Raw genomic sequence first — 20,131 nt, forward strand, 5'->3', positions numbered from 1 at the left:
GTGTCTTCCATCTGTCCACAAACAAAGGCCTTTTTTGGTGAAGTGCTGCAGAGATGGTTGTCCTTCTGGAAGTTTCTCCAATCTCCACAGAGGAACTCTGGAGGTCTGTCAGAGTGACCATCGGGTTCTTGGTCACCTCCCCGACCATGTAAGCTCAAATAGTTTTTACACATTTAACCTCTTATTTTTGTTGGCACAAAGATACCTCCATTCTTCCATTCATTTGTATGGGTTACCTTCAGTGGTCATATTAGTTAGTAGGCCAAACTGTTCAGACGTTTTCATGAGAAGAACGACGTTCGGGATTGCTGCTGGTCTGACAAACAGCACTGTAGTTCTGCCATTTTCCAACGCAGATGCGGAATTGTGACACGCAGCCCATGCAAAAAAACAGATCTCTGAATTTAACTTTAGGATTTTGATGTGGATTTTTTCATCTCTTGAGAAGAACACATTTCACTACCTCACCAACCTGACGTATGCCGATCTTAGTGGTAATAAACTAGTTGTTGCCAATCCATTCAACTCAATGAATAATGTCCTGCTCAATTTGGCCATTAATCAGATAGAAAGGGTTTAAGTAGACTCTGTCAAAAGAGAAAATAGCAAAATTGACCTGAGTGACAACCCTTTGGCATGCAACTGTTCCAACATTGAATTAATTGGTTGGATTCAGAGCAATACCAATAAAGTGATTTACATAGATAGGACATGTGTTGGTTCAAAAAGAAAGGTTATCGGATGTGCATTTGCTGGCATGTTACAATTTGGACATGTTATGTCAATGGCAATTTTAACAATTGCATGTGTCATAATAAAAAAACTAAGAAAGAAATAGAGGATATGAAATGCTTTGAAGGGTAACACTTTATTTGGAAATAGTTCCCTGCAGATGGTATAGAATAATGTTCAACTTCGTATCAACAAACTGTTCAGCTAACTATCCACTAACCATAGCCCAACCCTAAACTGAACTTAAAACAAAAGCAAGCTGTTGCATATCAACAGTTGCAGATGACAGTTTGAGCATCTTAACGAGACTATATAAGTAAGTGGGTGAGAACTAAGTTTAGTTGACTAAAACAATCTGGGTAGTTCTACCATATCCATTAGAACTGAACATACCAAGGATAAATACAAGGCCAGGCATACCATTTTAGTATATCTCTTCATAATCTTTATATCACAATGACACAAATAATAATGCATATTCAGATTTTTCATGATAATTTCATTAAATCAATAAAGAAACCGGTTTTTATCATGCCTTTTTATTTTCAGTGTTATGCAACTTTAGAAGTATAAATATCTGTTTTAATATACATCTATGACATCCATAGAGATTTCCTTGGGCGAAATACAAAAACTCAAACATCTTTATTGTACAAATCCTAAAAGACAAACCATAGTAAGCAAGTTCATCTAATACTAGTTTCACACATAAAGGAAAAAAGGAAACTCCAAAAACAAGCAGGACAATGTGGGACCCGACAGATGTTGAAACAGAGACATTGACCACCACACAGATAGACTGTCTAACACAACTGGGTGGCTGGGTAGGTGAGGAAGTCACAGACACTACCAACACGAACATATTTCCTGTGACGTAGCGTATAGATTTGGCAAATCATTAACACAATATACAAAATATACATCCATTAAGTATTTGTAAACAAACACTGAATGTGCTATTTTTAAAGGATTTAAACATCAATCAGAAAAAAAGGCATGGGTACAAATAACACTTTCTTTGAATGATGGAGTGTCTTTCTGATTCATTTCCATCTGTATCCCCCCACTGGGCACAGACGTCAGTTCAACGTCTTGGTTTGATTTACATTTAGTTGAGTTGTCATCTAATGTAAATTCAACGTGAAATCAATAAAAACGTCACCATGTCATTGAATTTTGGTTAAAGTTAGGTGCAAAAAAATAATAAATGAAATTCCCTTACATTGATGACTTTCTTCAAATCCAATCAGTTTTTCACGTTCATTCAACGTCATCCCATTGAATCTTTTTGGTTGAAATGACGTGGAAACAAGGTTGACCAGCTTTTTGCCCAGTGGGAAGAGCCTGTTTGATAGGGAACAACATTCTCATCTCAATCATTCTTTCTACTAATTAGTACAACTAGAAGGAAGGGGAAAGGTGTCTAATATTAAGGTGACCTTTTTCTCTCCCCCCAAACATTTGACAATACATTTACAATAACTAAATGAGAATAGTAAAACTTCAGATTCTTATTTAAAAAAAAAAAAAATCTTCACAATCAATCTCATTTGTTATTTTCTAGAATGTGCATTCGTGGGTACAATTGACCATCTATGTAAATATATAGCGTCCCGTTTAGTTTTTGTTTGCCTCCCTAAGATAAAGTAGATTGTTATGACATAGCCTACATTATAGAGTAAATATTGTATAGCATATTTAGAAATCTACTTTGTGTTGGATATTTAGGGTATGCAATCAAAAGGCCTGGCAGCTAAACTACAGGATATGCCTATGTCAGCGTAAAAGAAGTCCACTGTTTTTTGATACACAAAGTCAGTATAATCACCTAAACATCAGCTGTCTTGAATAATGACTTATGTATATAAGATTTGTATATTGGTGCATTTTGTTCTTACAAAATCAGTAATTTCAAGCCTATTGTTAGCTAGACATTTAACTGGATATTGTTTTCATCTGGCTGATCTGGAACATAAATGTAGGCTACTGCATTGCTCACGGAAAAAGAAAAAACAGGAGTTGAATGAAAATGACAAAAAACAATACAAACAATAGAACACAACTTCAGAAGTTTATCTGAAATCTAATCTCTTGCAACCCTGACATTCCCAATATATTTTCTTGACGTTTACTTGAATTTTAGCCCTTTTTAAATTTACCATACCCAAAACTGCATTTCCCATTGTATGAACATCTATCGCACAAATATAAACAAAACTGGAAAACAACACCCAATAAGATGCAGATTACTCCTTAAAAACGGACTTTCAGAAATCTCTTCCACAGTGTGGCAAACATACTTAGAATTGTTGGTTCATTCCATCAACTCATTGAGCTTGCATTCTACACATTGCCATAATAACATACATATTTTCTCAGTGAAATATTCAAATTTATTGGGCTCAGTGAAATATTCCAGTGTATTACAATTCTTCATACATTATGGCAATATCGAGATTGAACACATTCTTGGGAACCACTTGCCCCTTTGTTTTTTTATTTGTAACACTACATTTTTGAGGAAAATCACAATTGCCCATTTATGCTTTATTTCTCTTCAAGTAAAATTCAGAACTGTTAAAATTACTATGTTAGAGAGGATGTCTTTTGGATAGGTAGAGATAGACATTATGTTAGCTTATTCTAGACCATAGAATTATCAAGCAGAACATGATTCTGAAATGACATCACTGAGTATACAAACATGACATTGCAAAATATATACATATAAAACAAACACTTATATTTACGTAAGCCCATGTATCCCAATTTTTACAGTTAGTGTTGACATAATTACTTACAAGATATTGCATAAAAATCAAAGGTTAAGAAATGTAGAGATGTGAAAGGAATGTGAATTACAACATAACCTGCTAAGAACAGCAAGTTTTTTTTATTCCCCATAACCCTAAGGCCTCTTCCACTAAATATGATTCCAGAACCGTAAGATGATTCCATATTAAATAGTTATAGGTAAGAAGTACAGAACATACTGCGTTTCTTCTGTGCACCGCTACCCAAAACCAAAAAAAGCTAACTTCACTTCTTGGTAATAAAAAATAAAGAAAAAGCGACATAAGATAAAGTATCTAAACAAACTTGGTGATATTTCACTTCTGTATAATGAGTGCGAGTGAATGATCTGCATCAATATCACACCTCTTAAATAGTTGACTGGATGATGTGCCATGACTACTGTGTTTTCAGCTCACAACTCTGAGTGGGAGTGAAATGGACATAGTTCAGTCTACACGCATCGAAAGTCTGCTACCTTCAATGTCAGGTGCTCTAAACCCAGACCGCTAAACCCAGTGCAATTCAATTCAACCTGCCCCCTGACATATTGATTGCACATTGCACTCTGCTGTCAATTAAAAATAAAGCCCCCAAACAATCACCAGATACAAATTTGACACCTTTGTTACACACAGCAGAGAACCACAAATGAGCAGCAAATCAGTCTACATTCAGTCCAAAAACATTAGACATTTATTGTAATCGACCAAGCATTCACAAATCACCACCACACACACACTCAGGATAACACACACACACAAAAATCTGTCTCTCTCACGCAATATAAACACTGAAGTAACAGCTTCCCCGGTTCTCAAAGAAATAAGGCATGATGACACTACTAACAAAAACAAAAATGTTTTATTTCGGACATATCGCAAAAGCAAAGGTGGCTGCCGTCGTATTTTTTTTAATCCCGCATTTACTTTCTGTTTGCGGGGCCACGTGGCAAATCCTTCGATTGCTTGTGTCGGGCCAAGTCTTTGTCTGAACCTGTGGCTTCTTTCACCACAGCAGCCACTCTTGAAGTCTCTCTCTTGGTGTTTTTCTGTGCAGATGCAACCTCTTGAGCAGATTCCCCTTTCTTCTTGTCAGCCTGTTCTTTTCGGCTGGAGGTTACCTGCTTGTCAGAGTTAGTGACCCTGGGTTCAGATGTGCTGGGTTTGGCCTGGGGGGTGCTGTTGCTGGGGGTGGTGGCTGCTGGCCCTGTGGCATCCACCCCACCCAGGCCCCTATAAGAGTCCAACCTAGGGGCCTCTTCCCTCGGCTTCCCCTGGTCCTCCCTGGAGGTCTGGACCACAGCCTCCTGTCCGGTGCTGCCGCTGGCCCTGCTTGAGAGAGTTCCACCGTTGGGTGGGTGTGCTTCTCTTCTCACTGCTGGGACTGGCACCACTGGTACAGGGGCGGACTGGGAGGGAGCACTGGCCCAGGTCGGAGGCTCTTTCTGGGCTTGTCGGGTTGCGGCAAAGATATGGGCTGGCTCTTTCATGACAGTGGTTGCGTTTGGGGCAAGAGTTTTGTGAGGGGGCGATTTATGTTTTGAATCTACGATTTGTCTGACAACTGGTGAAGTAGTGATTTCCTTTTGTTTTGAGTTGATTGAGGTTGAGATGGAGGTTTTCTGAGGGGCTGATTTCTGTTTTGAGTCCAGGTTATCTTTGATGACTTGGGCTGGGGTTGGGGCAAAGGTGTGGGGTTCTAGTTCTTTCGGTTTCTTTTTTGGGTCAGAGTTTTGTCTGACAACTGGAGTTAGGGCAGGAATTTGGGACAAAGATTCCTTTAGTTTAGAGACTGAACTTTCTTTGACATGGCTTTGGACTGAGGTTTTGAGTAGGGGATCTTTCTGTTTTGAGTCTGGGATTTCTTTGACCATTGACACCAGGGTTTTCTGAGATGACTCTTGCGGTTTTGAATCCAGGCTTACGTTGACGACTGGGGCTGTGGCAGGAGTTTTCGCTTCATACCTCCTCCTCTCCTCCTCTGTCTTCCCAAAAGTTTGTGAAGGGATAGGTGAGTCAGATCTTGGCTTAGTTTTGGGATTGAAGATCGTTTGTTTTGTTGAAGCGGGACTTGGTGGTGACTGTTTCACTGTCCGCACAGGACTTGTCTCGTTGATATTTACATCAACAGTTTGCGTTTTAGTGATGGGTATTTCTGTCTCAAGAGCCCCTTTGATCCAAGCCTTTTCAGCAGGTCGATTTGTTAAAGATAACTGCTCTCGCTCTCCAGTCTTTGCATTGCTACCCTTCATCTTTGGTGAAGTGGGATCTTCTCTAGTTTGCTTTGCTACACTACTATTTGCTACCTGACTGCTAATGGTACAAGCATATTTTCTTTGATCACACCTTTGTGTTGCTTCTGTTTTACCAGTTGCATTGTACAACATTTCTTTAGACAAAACAGATTTTACATCCACTTTAGCGCTTGTCTCTCTGACTTCGGTCATTTTATCTCTTCCTGCGTTTGCAGTTTTGAGCTCCTCAACAGCAGACACACTGGCAGGTTCATTGACAATGTTTGGAACTGGCCTGTTGCTTTGAACCTTGTCCGGATTTTGGGTTTTCTCCGTGCCATGCTGTTTTTGAGAAGCTTGACCACTTGTTCGGTTCTTATCTCCAAGACTAGAGATTGGAGCAGGGATGGACGTTTGCAATGTGGCCCCTGTCGAGGGGCTGCTGTATAACATCTGCGTCTTTGACAGGTATGGAGTCTGCTCTAAAATAAATTGTACAAATGTAGTGATGCTACCTGTATTCTCAGCTGGTCCTTGTTTCTCAATGTTCTGCAGGTAACTGGGCCCTGACTGACAATCTGAACTTTGCTTTACTGGTACAGCTACATGAGGGGCAGTTGCATGAACCTCCACCTTTGGGGCAGGGACGGATGCTGCAGTCTTCCTGGGATTCCCTGGCTTTGCGGCGACAACTGTTTTGGATGTCTTGGAGATGTCAATGTTGTTTTCCTGTGCGGGAGCTGAAGTCTCTTGAGGTGGCTCCACCTCCTCCTCCTGGTCTTCGTTGCTGACCTCCCGTATGGAGGGCGTCTTCCCGCAGTGGGAAAAGTGGGCGCTGTGGCGGGATGTCCTATGATCGTGAGCTATCATACTGGACCTGCTCTCTTGTTTCCCACCAAAGTCGGAGACCTCTGCCTTGGAGGAAGCCATAGAGGGTTCACTGTGACTAGGTCTGTCGTGTGGCGTCTCACCACTGCTACTGCATTTAAACCCAGTGTTGGAAATACTAGCCTCTTTGGCGGGAACTGGGCTGCTGAGGGCCACAACAGCTCCAGGGCTTAGTATACTGGTGGGGGGGCTCTTCTGCTTGTCAGAGGGTTTGAGCAGGGGAATCAACACCTGCCGCTCAACTGGGCTTTGCAGCCACGTGGGCATCCCTATTGAGCCGCCATCACTGTCGGCCATCTTGGAGAGGCAGGTGTCTGTTTTAGACACCCTTGGCCCGGAAAGAAGGCCAATGTCCAAGGTGCCCTCCAGGGGTTTGAGGGAGGAGACCAGACGCCCCTCCAGCTTGTATTCCGAGGAGGTCTTCCTGAGGGAGCCTTCATTGGAGGAGATGAGCTGGAGTTTCTCCACGGCGCTTCCCTCCCCCCTCCCAGAGAACATCTTGGGGTTCAGGACCTCAGGGCTGGTGTGGACGCTGCTCATTGTACTTTTGATGTGGTCTAGAGCCAGCGCTGAGTCCAGCTGCAGACTCTTGGAACGGATGGAGCCAAAATGGAGGCTCTCATGAATGCCGGGAGAGAGCCGACACATGCCGTCTTCTCGCTCCTCGAATGACTGCCTCTTTCGGGCAAATTCCATGTTCGGGGCCTTGAAATCAAGCCTGTCTGGCTTACCGCCCTCTTTGCTCTGCCTGGACAGCTGCCACTCAGGCTTCTGGGGGCTCCAGTCAGGATGGATAGAGCACAGCGATGGGTCAGCGCTATTGCCCCCTAGTGGTTCAGGGGTGCCCTCATAGGCACGCGTGTTCAGCTTCTTATACAGGACATCTTTTAGGGTGAAGCTGGCAGCTTTGCCTTCCAGTGAGACTGTCTCTGAGCCTTGGCTTCTGCCCTGGCTTCTTCCTCCTTCAGCACCAGATGTATCAGACTCCTGTAGAGCGTCCTGCTTCTGCAGGGATTCTCGCCTCTCTGACCAGTCCTGTTTCTTCATCACCCCCTTGGCTTTCAGTTTCTCCTTGTCCAGCTCCTCCATAGACTCCTGCCGACCCATCTTGCGGCCAACGGGCCTCTTGAGGCAGCCCTGCTCAGCCGGCCGGACCCGGGTGATGGCCGGAGGCTCGCTGGGCGTCTCCTCCACACTCTGCAGGGTGTGGTGGTCCATGTCCCCAGGACGCACCTCCTCTCCCAGGGCCTCTTCCTGGGTTACCTCCAGGCTGTGCTTCCTGGAACACAGGTGTTTCTTGTCACCCGTGTAGGAGGGTGACAGCTTCTCCTCCGACTGCACCCGCTGGAGGAGCGGAGAGCGGGGCGGCTCCGCACTCTTGGGCCGTACCATGTGGCGGACAATGGTGGGGGGCGAGTGCATCTTGACTGGGAAGGCCTGGGTGGTCTTGGAGATCCCCATGGACCCATGGCTGAGTAAGGGAGATGGTGAGCGCTGCGGGGAGGAGGGCTGGGGGGTCGGAGATGGAGTGCGGGCCAGCGGGGAGAGGGGAATGCTGCCGGCGGACTTGCGACGGCCCTGTCGGAGCCTCTGGCCAGTCAATTTGGGGCCCAGGCCGTGGAGGGTGCTGGGGCGAATGTGGCCGGAGCCTGCGGGGGAGTTTGGAGCGCTGGAGCTCGGGGAGCTACTCTGAGAGGAGTTGCCACCTGGAAACACAGAGGGAAGGACCTTATTCAACTAATAATATTTTATAGGGGTAAATATAGTGCATCTTAATTTAAGAAACATTGATTGTTTTACTGATAAACACTGCTTAATTTGAAAATGTATTTTATTGTGTACATTTAATTTATTCCATAAAATGTGAATGATTGACAGTCTATCTCACCTGACTGGTTGAAGTCGGGGGTGGGTCGGAAGGCTGCGGTGGGGGAGCGGGGGGACAGGCTGTGGGTAGGAGACCCTGGGAGACTCTCCCCAGAGGACAGGGAGCGGTTGAGAGAGGAGAAACTACGGCTGGTCTGCAGCAGAGGGGAGGGCTGCATGGCAAATCGCCTGAACACAGACCGCCGCCTGGAGAGAGAGGAGAGAAGACAAGGTCAGTCTACCAGTATGAGGCCCAGACACTCACTAGATTATATTTGTGGTCTAGACTCTAGAGAGCGTCTAAGAAAACGATCCTTAAAATTGTGTTATAACTTAACTCAGCAAAGAAATGTTACCCCACTCTTCATCCAAGGCACTTGCAAGTTCCTGGACACTTCTGGGGGGAATGGCCCTAGCCTTCACCCTCTGATCCAACAGGTCCCAGATGTGCTCAATTGGATTGAGATCCGGGGTCTTCACTGGCCATGGCAGAACACTGACATCCCTGTCTTGCAGGAAATCAGCCATACTGCTCGTTCTGTGCGTGGTGGGTCTATCATGGTCTGGGGTGGTGTGTCACAGCATCATCGGACTGAGCTTGTTGTCATTGCAGGCAATCGGAACGCTGTGCGTTACAGGGAAGACATCTTCCTCCCTCATGTGGTACCCTTCCTGCAGGCTCATCCTGACATGACCCTCCAGCATGAAAATGCCACCAGCCATACTACTCGTTCTGTACGTGATTTCCTGCAAGACAGGAATGTCAGTGTTCTGCCATGGCCAGTGAAGAGCCCGGATCTCAATCCAATTGAGCATGTCTGGGACCTGTTGGATCAGAGGGTGAAGGCTAGGGCCATTCCCCACAGAAGTGTCCGGGAACTTGCAAGTGCCTTGGATGAAGAGTGGGGTAAAAAAAAATTGCTGAGTGGGGTAACATCTCACAGCAAGAACGGGCAAATCTGGTGCAGTCCATGAGGAGGAGATGCACTGCGGTACTTAATGCAGCTGGTGGCCACACCAGATACTGACTGTTACTTTTGATTTTGACCCCCCCTTTGTTCAGGGGCACATTATTCAATTTCTGTTAGTCACAAGTTCTGTGGAACTTGTTCAGTTTATGTCTCAGTTGTTGAATCTTGTTATGTTCATACAATTATTGACACATGTTAAGTTTGCGGAAAATAAATGCGGTTGACAGTGAGAGGACGTTTCTTTTTTTCGCTGAGTTGATGATCATTATTCTTAAATGGTGGTTTAACAATGTTTATGTTCTTGAGGAACCAATAAAACCATTCAGTCAATCAAAAATGAAAGCCACAGTGAGATCTTTGGAATGAAAAACTTGACTGACAGTAGTGATGAGAATTGTCTTTGTCTAGTAGTGACAGAGGGAGTTTTAGCACTTTTGCAAGGAGCCACAGCTACACCCTGTGGTTATACTGTATATGACAAAACCTGAAAACGCTTGCTGTACAAGCTTACTAGTGACCTCTACAGAGCACACTGTATAGAGACTTAGATCGAGTTAATTGGTCATATCTAATAATGAAATGGTTTCTCATATACAAAACCAAACATGAAATTCTTGCCTTTCTTGTGTCTTCTCCTTCTTGGGCTTCTTGGTGCGTCGGATCATCTTGCTCCTGCAGCTGTTCCTCCTGGCAGGCCCTGTTTTGATGGAGGTGTTCTCAAACGGTGTGGTGGAGATTGCCACCTTACTGCCACTCTGGAAAGGAAGCAGATACATGGATACATAAGATAAACTGGTCCCAAATGAATTAGCACCTTTGTGAGAGTGTTAAGTTAGAAACAGGGTTGGAAATAAAAAATAGTTGGCTGGACTACTGTAAATAAAATTACCGGTAGATAAACATTGAGATATATGAGCTCCATCATGAGAATATCAAGTTACAAACTAGAAATACCTTTAAGAGATACCTTATGCTTATACGATTACATCACTACCCTTTGTGGACACTTGTAACTAGCAGTTACAGTATATCTGATGAAAGCTTTATATCCAATGGTTCTCTGACCTTGAGCAGCAGTTCCACCACCTCAGTGTGGACCAGGCCGTGGACCGGCTCTCCATTCACATGAGTGATGAGGTCACCAGCTTTCAGCCCCGCCTTCTGGGCCGGACCCGGGTCCTCCACATTCTAAACACACAGAAACACAGCTAGCTACTTGTATCTACCATCACTCAATAATGAGATCATATTGCAGTACAAAAACAAAACATTGTTTCCCATGGTACATGTTTAATTGAATACAGCCACTAAACATATTATTCAATATACAATGGCACAGATGAAAGTGACCATCAACAGAAATGTACTGTATTACCGGTACTTCATTAGCTATTTGACTGTGTTTGCCCCAACATGGTGAAACAAGGCTGTTCTTACTAAGACCGTGTGGTAGACAGTGTAGACATCACGGTCGCAGGCGTACACCGGGATGGCCCGCAGCGTGAAGCCAAACTTCTTCCCCGAGCTGTGGATGATGATTGGCTGCCGAGGGCAGATAACGCAGAGGGATGAGTCTCGGCTGGGGGAGGAGTCACGAGAAGATGGGTCCGAGGAAAGGGAGTAGGGGGATATGGGGCTGGCCAGAGGGGACACCCCGAAGATATCTGGAACAATAAGACGGACAAATAAATGTCATTATTTTAAATGATTAAAAATGGCTGGAAATATCACAAAGCAGGCATTTAAGGTATCTGGAAGAATGAGAAAGACATTTCTAATGATATATGTACCAATATGAGACACACATTAATGAAGGGCATTTTACTAGGGGATATAATGTGGCCATTGTGATACAATCAAGAAACTAATCTGGGAATCTGCCAGATAGTGTGAAAGCAAAATAAGTGTTTCCATATACATTTTTTGAATAGCACACCATCCATTTTTATCCTATTTTTATAGAGTGAATTCAAAAAATTCCTCAAACCAAAACCCCAGTGGAAGTTCATTTAAAGGTGAAAACACAGACACACATACAAAGACCGCTACTGTAATTTCTATTGACCTGTTTTCCAGTGGCTCTCCCATCAGTACCCAGCTGTTCCTATAAAGCCTGGGAGCCAGGAATCACTGTGTCCCTGCTGGGAGTGAGACCTACGGGATTTACTCCCCTCCCAACAGCCTCTCAGCTCACCACCCGAGTTAGTGGCTCCTCTTCTGGGCTACTGCGCACACAGCCACTCCATAAACTGGAGCCTCATCCCAGCAGGAGCTGTGCCAATTTCACACAGATCTTTCATCTCGGCATCTTTCATCTCTTTCACACTCCTCTCTCAAAATCCATCGCTCTAATTCTAATTATGTGCTTGCGCTTACTCCTCATCCTGTCCTCTAACCTCCTCTAAATCGAAATGCTAGAGATCACAGGGGTTGTGGTGTGTGTGTGTGTGTGTGTGTGTGTGTGTGTGTGTGTGTGTGTGTGTGTGTGTCCTCTCACCTCCAGGGATCATGAGGGAGAGGGCACTAGCTGAGACAGACTTGGAAACTTTGGCAACACCACCATGCTTATCCCCATGTCCATCAGGCTGCAGGCCGCCATGCTGCCCTCCCAGGTCCATGGGAGTCTTGGAGGAGGAGTCAGGGCTGTCTACGCCCTCACCCCTGGAAGGAAGCGGGTCCAGGTGGTCTGAGAAACTACCTACAGACCAAAGAAGAACAGGGTACAATTATGTCCAAAATGTTCCATACATGTTTTTGTTAGTCAAGCACATTAAAAACATTGAACCATATAATAACTTTTTTTGCTTTTGAATACCAGTTGAACCCACAGTCTTAAACACCCAACATGATGCCCATATCTAGCATTATCCCTACATCTTGTACCAGCTCTAACCAGTGCTCTAGGCCCAGGCCTCCATACCAGAGAGAGTTGCCCCGCTGTGGGTGCTCCCGGGGGTGGTTGCGTCAACCTCGTCCTCTCCGATGGAGAAGGCCACCTTGCTGGGGTCCCCCAGGACCAGGGACTCCTCATCTCCGTCCTCTGCCTCGGCCGAGATAGCAAACTTGGGGAGCAGGCCGGGGGGGCGAAGGCCCATGCTAGTGCTCTCTGTGTCTGAGGATCGGGACAGGGAGTGCCTGAGGGGAGAAAATGGAAATGGGTAAATATCAACCACCCTCAGAAAATAAACATCCAAAACATACTAGCTTGTACTGACTAATTGGGTTACGCATTGCAAGTGTAATGGTGATGAGAACTGAATGAATAGTGAACCAAAAGGTGTGTGAAAACAATAGATGGTCATTAATCAGAGTTGAAGTGTAACAGAAGGGATATTGTGGAGCGTACATTTCAGTGAACTCCGGTGTCCAGCTCAGAGAGTCTACAGTCAGAGAGCTCTCACTCTTCTTCTCCTCCGTCTCGCCCTTCTCCTCCAGCTGGCCACGGGACAGGTCCAAGCTGCTGTACACCTACACATGCAGGGACAGACACACAGACAGAGACCTTACAGACTGTCCTCATAGAGGGAAAAAAACTACTGTACACCTAAACACATCACTCATAAATATATCCATTCATAGTATGAAAAAGTTGGGACAGGCCTTGATACTATAGAAAACAGGCAGTGATTCCAAAATAGCGGCAGCAGCCACTGCTTAGACTGCTAGGCTGTGCACTACAAACTGGTGGGTCGTGGTGGGTCACGGAACAAAAACTCTTCCTCAGCCATTCTCCTGCCATCGAAGGCACATTGTTTTCAGAGGCAGAGCATACTGCAATGCAGCACAACAACGCGCACGTGTTGCCATTGTGTTCTACGTTCTCCCAAAATAGATCTGATTTGCAGCAGAACATTTATGCAAAGCCGAGATTTACATTACATGCTGTAGGGGGTTGGGGTAAAGATGCATAGCATGTTTTATGGACCAAACGAAGTCGGTTCCATATGAAATCTTACATGTTGAGTTAACACTGAAAGCATTCCAGATGTTGGTTTGAACTCCAATCATTTTCTGTTTTAGGTAACGACCTCATTGATCCACAATTGGCTTTCCATCGTAAGGAGTGATATGGAAGTGTGCGAGCAGTGATGCCTTGAGTGAATGCTTTGTAGCTTATCGAGAAAGTGAGAGAAACAGCGAAATAGAGCGAGAGAAAGAAAGTGAAAGAAAGAGAACACACCTTGGAGAACCTGTGAGAGCAGGAGGAGAACTGTCGTAGCTCCACATTGAAGTCTTCATCATTCATATCCTCCTCCTCCTCCGTCTCCAGGTGATGGTACCTATCTGATCGAGCTGTGGGGGAAAAAAGCCTGAATTACTATCCTACCTAACTTTCACTTTCGAAGAAGCTGTATTCTATAGTATAGATAACTGTACTTTTTAAGAGCAGGAAGTAGACTAGACTCACTGTCGAAGTAGCTGGTGTCGTCCTCTGACTCCAGCTGAGGGATGAACTCAGCCTTCTGTCGCAGCAGACTGTCCCAGTCCAGAGTGTGGAAGAACTGGTGGTGCTTCACCTCATACGCACCACCTAAGGAAGGATGCACAAACACATTATGAACATACACATATAACCTGACAGAGCTTGAGAGGATCTGCAGAGAAGAATGGGAGAAACTCCACAAATACAGGTGTGCCAAGCTTGTAGCGTCATACCCAAGAAGACTTGAGGCTGTAATCGCTGCCAAAGGTGCTTCAACAAAGTACTGAGTAAAGGGTCTGAATACTTATGTAAATGTACTATGTTCTTTTGTTTTAAGCTTTGTCATTATGGCGTATTGATGAGGGGGAAAAAATGTTTTAATCCATTTTAGAATAAGGTTGTAACGTAACAAAATGTGGAAAAAGTCAAGGGGTTTGAATAATTTGAATGCACTGTACACATGCATACACACAGTGGTGTAAAGTACTTAATAAAAATACTTTAAAGTACGACTTAAGTAATTTTTTGTTGTATCTGTACTTTACTATGTATATTTTTGACAATGTGTACTTTTACTTAACTACATTCCTAAAGAAAATAAATGTACTTTTTACTCCCTGACACCCAAAAGTATTTGTTACATTTTGAATGCTGAGAAGAACAGGAAAAGTGTTCAATTCACACGCTTATCAAGAGAACATCCCTGGCATCTCTACTGCCTTTGATCTGGCGGTCTCACTAAACACACAAATTATGTCTGAGTGTTGGAGTGTGCCCCAGGCTTTCCGTAAAATACAAAAGAAACAAGAAAAAGGCGCCATCTGGTTTGCTTAATATAAGGAATTTTTAATTATTTGTACTTTTACTTTTGATACTTACGTATATTTAAAACCAAATACTTTTAGACTTTTACTCAAGTAGTATTTTACTAAGTGACTCTCACTTGAGTCATTTTCTATTAAGGTATCTTTACTTTTACTCAAGTATGACAAATGGGGTACTTTTTCCACCTCTGCATACACAAACAGACTCACAGAGATGGACACAGATATCTTGCACACATAGGCCTACTGCAAGTACCAACATACACACTTCCGCTCCATTCAAGACAAAAGTTGACATGGGGCAGTGGCACCGCTGTCCAAACACAAAAGGAAATGCAGACGCTAACATTTCATCCTCTCTTTTTTATTGGCCAGCACCCAAAAGTGACATCACCGGCCATTAATTATGCAGTGCAATTTCCTGCCGGTGACCTATGAGGAAGAGACGGAGGGCCGCCGATGAATAGTTCGACCCCAACCTCTGGATCTGATGAATACAGTCCTGTATATCCTGCTGTGCAGGAGACAAAGGATGCGTCCCAAATGGCACCCTATTCCCTTCATGGTGCACTACTTTTGACCAGAGCCCTATATAGTAAATAGGGTGCCATTTAAGACACGGTGGGGAGCCCGTGGCTTCATCTCAGGTCAGGGACAATGTTTATCATTCGCAGACGCTGAAGATGCGTGACCTTGCCCGGGTCGACATTCGAGGCGGCCCGGGAGGAATTATTGTAATTGGAGAAAGGAAAAGGTGAGGCAGCGGGGTTATGTGATAAACTGTTCCGCCCATTTGTTTGATCCCATTTGTCCAGCCTTGTATCTTTAAATAATGGGCTGTGCTGAGAAGGCACCAAGAGAGTTATGACAATAACCACTGTCTGTACCTGGACAGTTTTAACTGAGGGGAGAGAATGCTCCCTGGTAAGTCATAACTGTTAGTAAACCTTTGAACACCTTCAACCTCTAATAATAGAAAACCTTTCCTTTCCTGTACCCTGTGCTGAGTTTCAACAAACTAAACGTAGCCCCAATAAAAAATAAAAATGTTTTGCCTGACTCACATAAATATGGGGCCGACCCGAACCGTACTCTACTTGGTGGATGTGAAACCAGTAGTCCAGTACAGCTTGGCTTGGTTTGGTAGAGTGAAAAAGGTATTTGTATGTGGCATGTGTTGTGCACAACTTGTGCCTACCTGTTCCCATCCTCTCCAGAGGGTTTTGTCTGAGTAGCAGGGTGATCAGCTCCTGGGAGTCGGCAGGGGGAGCATCTTCTCCTTCCGGCCAGTTGATCTCATCTTGGAAACGACAACACACTCAGTTAGTTAGTTAGTACTTAGCAATATCCCACAGACAACACATACAGAGTTAGCTAGAAGTTAGCAACAATATCCCACACAAAAAACAAACTGAGTTGACTAGCCGTTCGCAATATCCCATAGAAACAAACAGCGAGTTAGCTAGACATTAGCAATATCCCTTAGACGACACATACGGAGTTAGCAAGAAGTTATTAACAGCACCCCATAGACAACACATACTGAGTTAGCAGTTAGCCACAGTTAACAGTCCCACAGTCAATCTGATTAATGCATGTCATTGAGAGTTTCCTCAGACAAAAGGGCATATTGTGATTCACACCATTGAATTTGGAAATTGGCGATCTTCACTCCCTCAAGGATGAGATATGAAATTCATGATTGTCTGTTCTCCAGTACTGGAATAATATGCATTATCCAGGTCTGAAACATTTTTATAATTACAATGCCTTCAGAAAGTATTCATACCCTTCGACTTATCCACGTGACTCGTTTCAGGAAACTAGGCGTATGTCGCGCATCACTACTTCACAGGAGCGCCATTTTTTATCATTTTTTATTATCAAAATGCGTTTTTAGGCAGAAATGCCTTCTGTAACATGTGAACTTCATGTGCCTTAATAATAAACTTGTATGCCATCTGTAAATATTAATACAATTGTTAAATTACGAGACTAGTTGGTTTAGCCACAGAAAAAGATAACCATCCCGCCAGCCTTGATCGGCTGAGATAATGAGTACGCTCGACATGCCGAGAGATGAGTTCGAATTGGTCTGCCATGTAGCTCGCGTCTGTCTATAACATGAGCTGGTCAGTATGTGTTGGTAATCCTTCGTAATCTGCTTTTTTGAAAGCTATCACGTAGTAGAACTGCATAAGTGCTGCTCTCCACTTTCTGGATAACCGAGTTTTGAAGGCAGTGGAATTAGAGTATGAAAGCTAAGGAGATGGAGATAATTCTGCCGTTTGATTGCAAATATGAAGACGGAGTCAAAAAGACAACTGTTGTATAAAACACCTGTCTCTGGATTACGTCTTCAAACTAAGGGTAACCATGGCATCCGTGAGAGAGAGGGAGAAGTGTCCATCCATGTATATGAGTAAGATAGTCTAGCTAGCTACAGTTTCAGATATTACACATTTCTCATTTTGTCAGAAAGTCGTTTTCATTTCAAGTTAAAGTGTACTGTTATCTTGCTAGATAACGATAGCTGGCTGGCTAGCTAGCTAATGTTATGTGTATGATCTGTGTAGTAATATTATTCATATCTCTGAGCCATTTGCATTGTTAGTTATAGCCTAATGTTAGCTAGCTAAAATTTAACCTGGTTGGTTATCTACCTGCAGATTCATGCAGGGTAGTAACGTTATGAGATGGGATTATGGTTCATTGTTTAAACAAAAGACTCCACTATGCAAGTAACTATTTCAATAGAATGTTCATGATGTCACTGCAACAACTGTCGATAGACGTAGCTGGTAAATTCGCTCTGGCTATCTACTCCGATTTCAGAGCACTCCCGTCAGTATGCCAGAGCGCAGAATACTTTACGAACGCTCAACACCCATTGAATATGGCCGGTGTCACTAATTGTTGGCATAAAAATGTAATTAAATTGTTGCCAGCAGCACAGTTGCAGTCACCAATGCTCCAGATAACATAAAAACAGCCTAACCAGCTCTGCTAGAGTGAGTAAAATGGACAGAGTTCTCTCATTTGTGTCTGGAAGTAGCTAGCAAGCCAGCCAACGTTAGCCAGTTAGCTTGGGTGCTTGACTGCTGTTAGTCAGAACCCTCGGATCAACCATTCTCCTCGGCCAGAGCGTCCAGTGTGTGCTCCGAACGCTCCGAGAGCGAAACGCTCTGAATTTACGAACAGACAATCTGACAACGCTCTGAGTATACGAACGCCCAGAGCACACTCTGATTAAATTTACGAATATACCCATAGTATAAGCCAGCCTTTAGTCTTGAAATATCTAGTTGTTTAGTACATAGCCTCACATGTGAATCCTTAAAGAGATGGGTGGGGCTGAAGCCTAAGAAGGTGTGAACGATGCTGAATGGGTGTTGATAAAGAAGAGCTCTCCAGTAGGTACTAAACAATTCAAGGGCCATTTTCTCAAACGTGTGGTTACAAGTTTATCAACTTTCAAAGCAGAATTACTTTCCCATTGTTCCTCAACGGTAGTGTATGACACAACATTTTGAGTCTCTACTTTTATCCGATGTAAAAAACACAATTTCAAATTTTGCTACAAAAGACCGAATCAAGCCTGTCGGTCACATTTTGTTATGTTACAGGCTGAATTCAAAATTGATTCCATTTTTTTTAAATTCTCACCCATGTACACACCCCATAATGTCAAAGTGAAAACATGTTTTTATACATTTTAGCAAATTTATTGAAAATTAAATATCTAATTTATAGAAGTATTCCCACCCCTGAGTCAAGAAGCACCTTTGGCAGCGATTACAGCTTTTAGTCGTATTGGGTATGTTTGTGTCAGCGTTGCACATCTTTGTGGGGATTTTCTCCCATTCTTCCTTCCTTGCGGATTTTCTTAAGCTCTGTTAAGTTAGATGGGGAGCGGTGGTAAACTGCAATCTTCAAATCTTTCCACAGACTTTCAAATGGGATTCAAGTCTGGGCTTTGGCTGAGCCACTCGAGGACTTTCACATTTTTGTTCTGAAGCCATTCCAGCGTTGGTTGGGGTCATTGTCCTGTTGAAACGTAAGTCTTCGCCCCAGTCTAAGGTTGTTTGCACTCTGAAGCAGGTTTTCATCAAGGATTTTGCTGTATTTGACTCCATTGATTGTTTCCTCTATCCTTACAAGTCTCCCAGTCCTTGCCACTGAAAAACATCCCATCCTCATAGCATGATGCTGCCAGCACCATGCTTCACGGTAGGGATGGTGTTAGACAGGTTATGAGCTGTGCCTGGTTTTCTCCAGACAGCGTTTTGCATTCAGGCCAAAGAGTTCCATTTTTGTCTCATCAGACCACAAAATCTTTTGCCTTATGCTCTCTCTCACACGTTCCTTTTTGCAAACTCCAGGCGTGTCATGTGCCCTTTTTCTCAGGGAGTGACTTCCGTTTTGCCACTGTCCCATAAAGCCCAGATTGGTGAAGTGCTGTAGAGACTGTTGTCCTTCTGGCAGGTTCTCCCATCTCAGCCAAGGAACTCTGTAACTCTGTCAGATTGGTCATTGGGTTCTTGGTCACCTCCCTGAACAAGGTCCTTCTTGCCCGTTTGGTCGGGGTCGGGGTAGAGTCTGGGTAGTTCCATATCTTTTCCATTCTTCAATGACCACTGTGGTCTTGGAAACTTTCAACACTCTAGAAATTGTTGTATACCCTTCCCCAGATATATGCAGTGGTGTAAAGTACTTAAGTAAAAAATACTTTAAAGTACTACTGTACTTAAGTGTTTTTTTTGGGGTATCTGTACTTTACTTTTTATATTTTTTCCAACTTACTTTACTACATTCCTAAAGAAAATAATTTACTTTTTACTCCATACATTTTCCCTGACACTGAAAAGTACGCATTACATTTTGACAGGAAAATGGTTGAATTCACACACTTATCAAGAAACCATCCCTGGTCATCCCTACTGCCTCTGATCTGGCGGAATAACTAAACACAAATGCTTTGTTTGTAAATTATGTCCGCATGTTGGTATGTGCCCCTGGATATCAGTCAATAAAAAGAGAAAAAAAGAAAATTGTGCCGTCTGGTTTGCTTAATAAGGAATTTGAAATGGTTTATACTTTTACTTTTGATACTTAAGTACATTTGAGCAATTCCATTTACTTTTGATACTTAAGTATATTTAAAACCAAATACTTTTAGACTTTTACTCAAGTAGTATTTTACTCGGTGACTTTCACTTTTACTTGAGTCATTGTCAATTAAGGTATCTTTACTTTTACTCCAGTATGCCAATTGAGTACTTTTTCCACCACTGGATATATGCTCATCACAATTCTGTTTTGGACAGTTCCTTGGACTTCATGGTATAGTTTCTGCTTTTACATGCACTGTCAACTGTGGGACATTATATAGACAGGT

The 20,131-nt window shown here is 43.5% G+C and overlaps 1 protein-coding gene across 9 annotated transcripts in view; it reads right to left on the reverse strand.

Annotated features, from left to right (window-relative positions):
• Positions 1-1,255: 1,255 nt before the first annotated feature.
• LOC106563017 (microtubule-associated serine/threonine-protein kinase 1) overlaps positions 1,256-20,131 on the reverse strand; it is a 196,783-nt gene continuing 177,907 nt past the window's right edge. For all 9 annotated transcript variants that reach the window (XM_014128197.2, XM_014128196.2, XM_014128199.2 and 6 more), the window contains 11 exons: positions 15,932-16,033; positions 13,895-14,017; positions 13,667-13,779; positions 12,833-12,954; positions 12,407-12,621; positions 11,984-12,184; positions 10,924-11,150; positions 10,552-10,674; positions 10,105-10,241; positions 8,538-8,722; positions 1,256-8,355 (listed from right to left, as the gene is read on the reverse strand). In XM_014128197.2, coding sequence (XP_013983672.2) covers positions 4,451-8,355; positions 8,538-8,722; positions 10,105-10,241; positions 10,552-10,674; positions 10,924-11,150; positions 11,984-12,184; positions 12,407-12,621; positions 12,833-12,954; positions 13,667-13,779; positions 13,895-14,017; positions 15,932-16,033 — 5,453 coding nt within the window. In that variant the 3' untranslated portion in view covers positions 1,256-4,450. The remainder of the gene's footprint in view (positions 8,356-8,537; positions 8,723-10,104; positions 10,242-10,551; positions 10,675-10,923; positions 11,151-11,983; positions 12,185-12,406; positions 12,622-12,832; positions 12,955-13,666; positions 13,780-13,894; positions 14,018-15,931; positions 16,034-20,131) is intronic.

Source organism: Salmo salar, chromosome ssa11 (genome assembly GCF_905237065.1).
Source record: "Salmo salar chromosome ssa11, Ssal_v3.1, whole genome shotgun sequence".
NCBI lineage: Eukaryota > Metazoa > Chordata > Actinopteri > Salmoniformes > Salmonidae > Salmo > Salmo salar.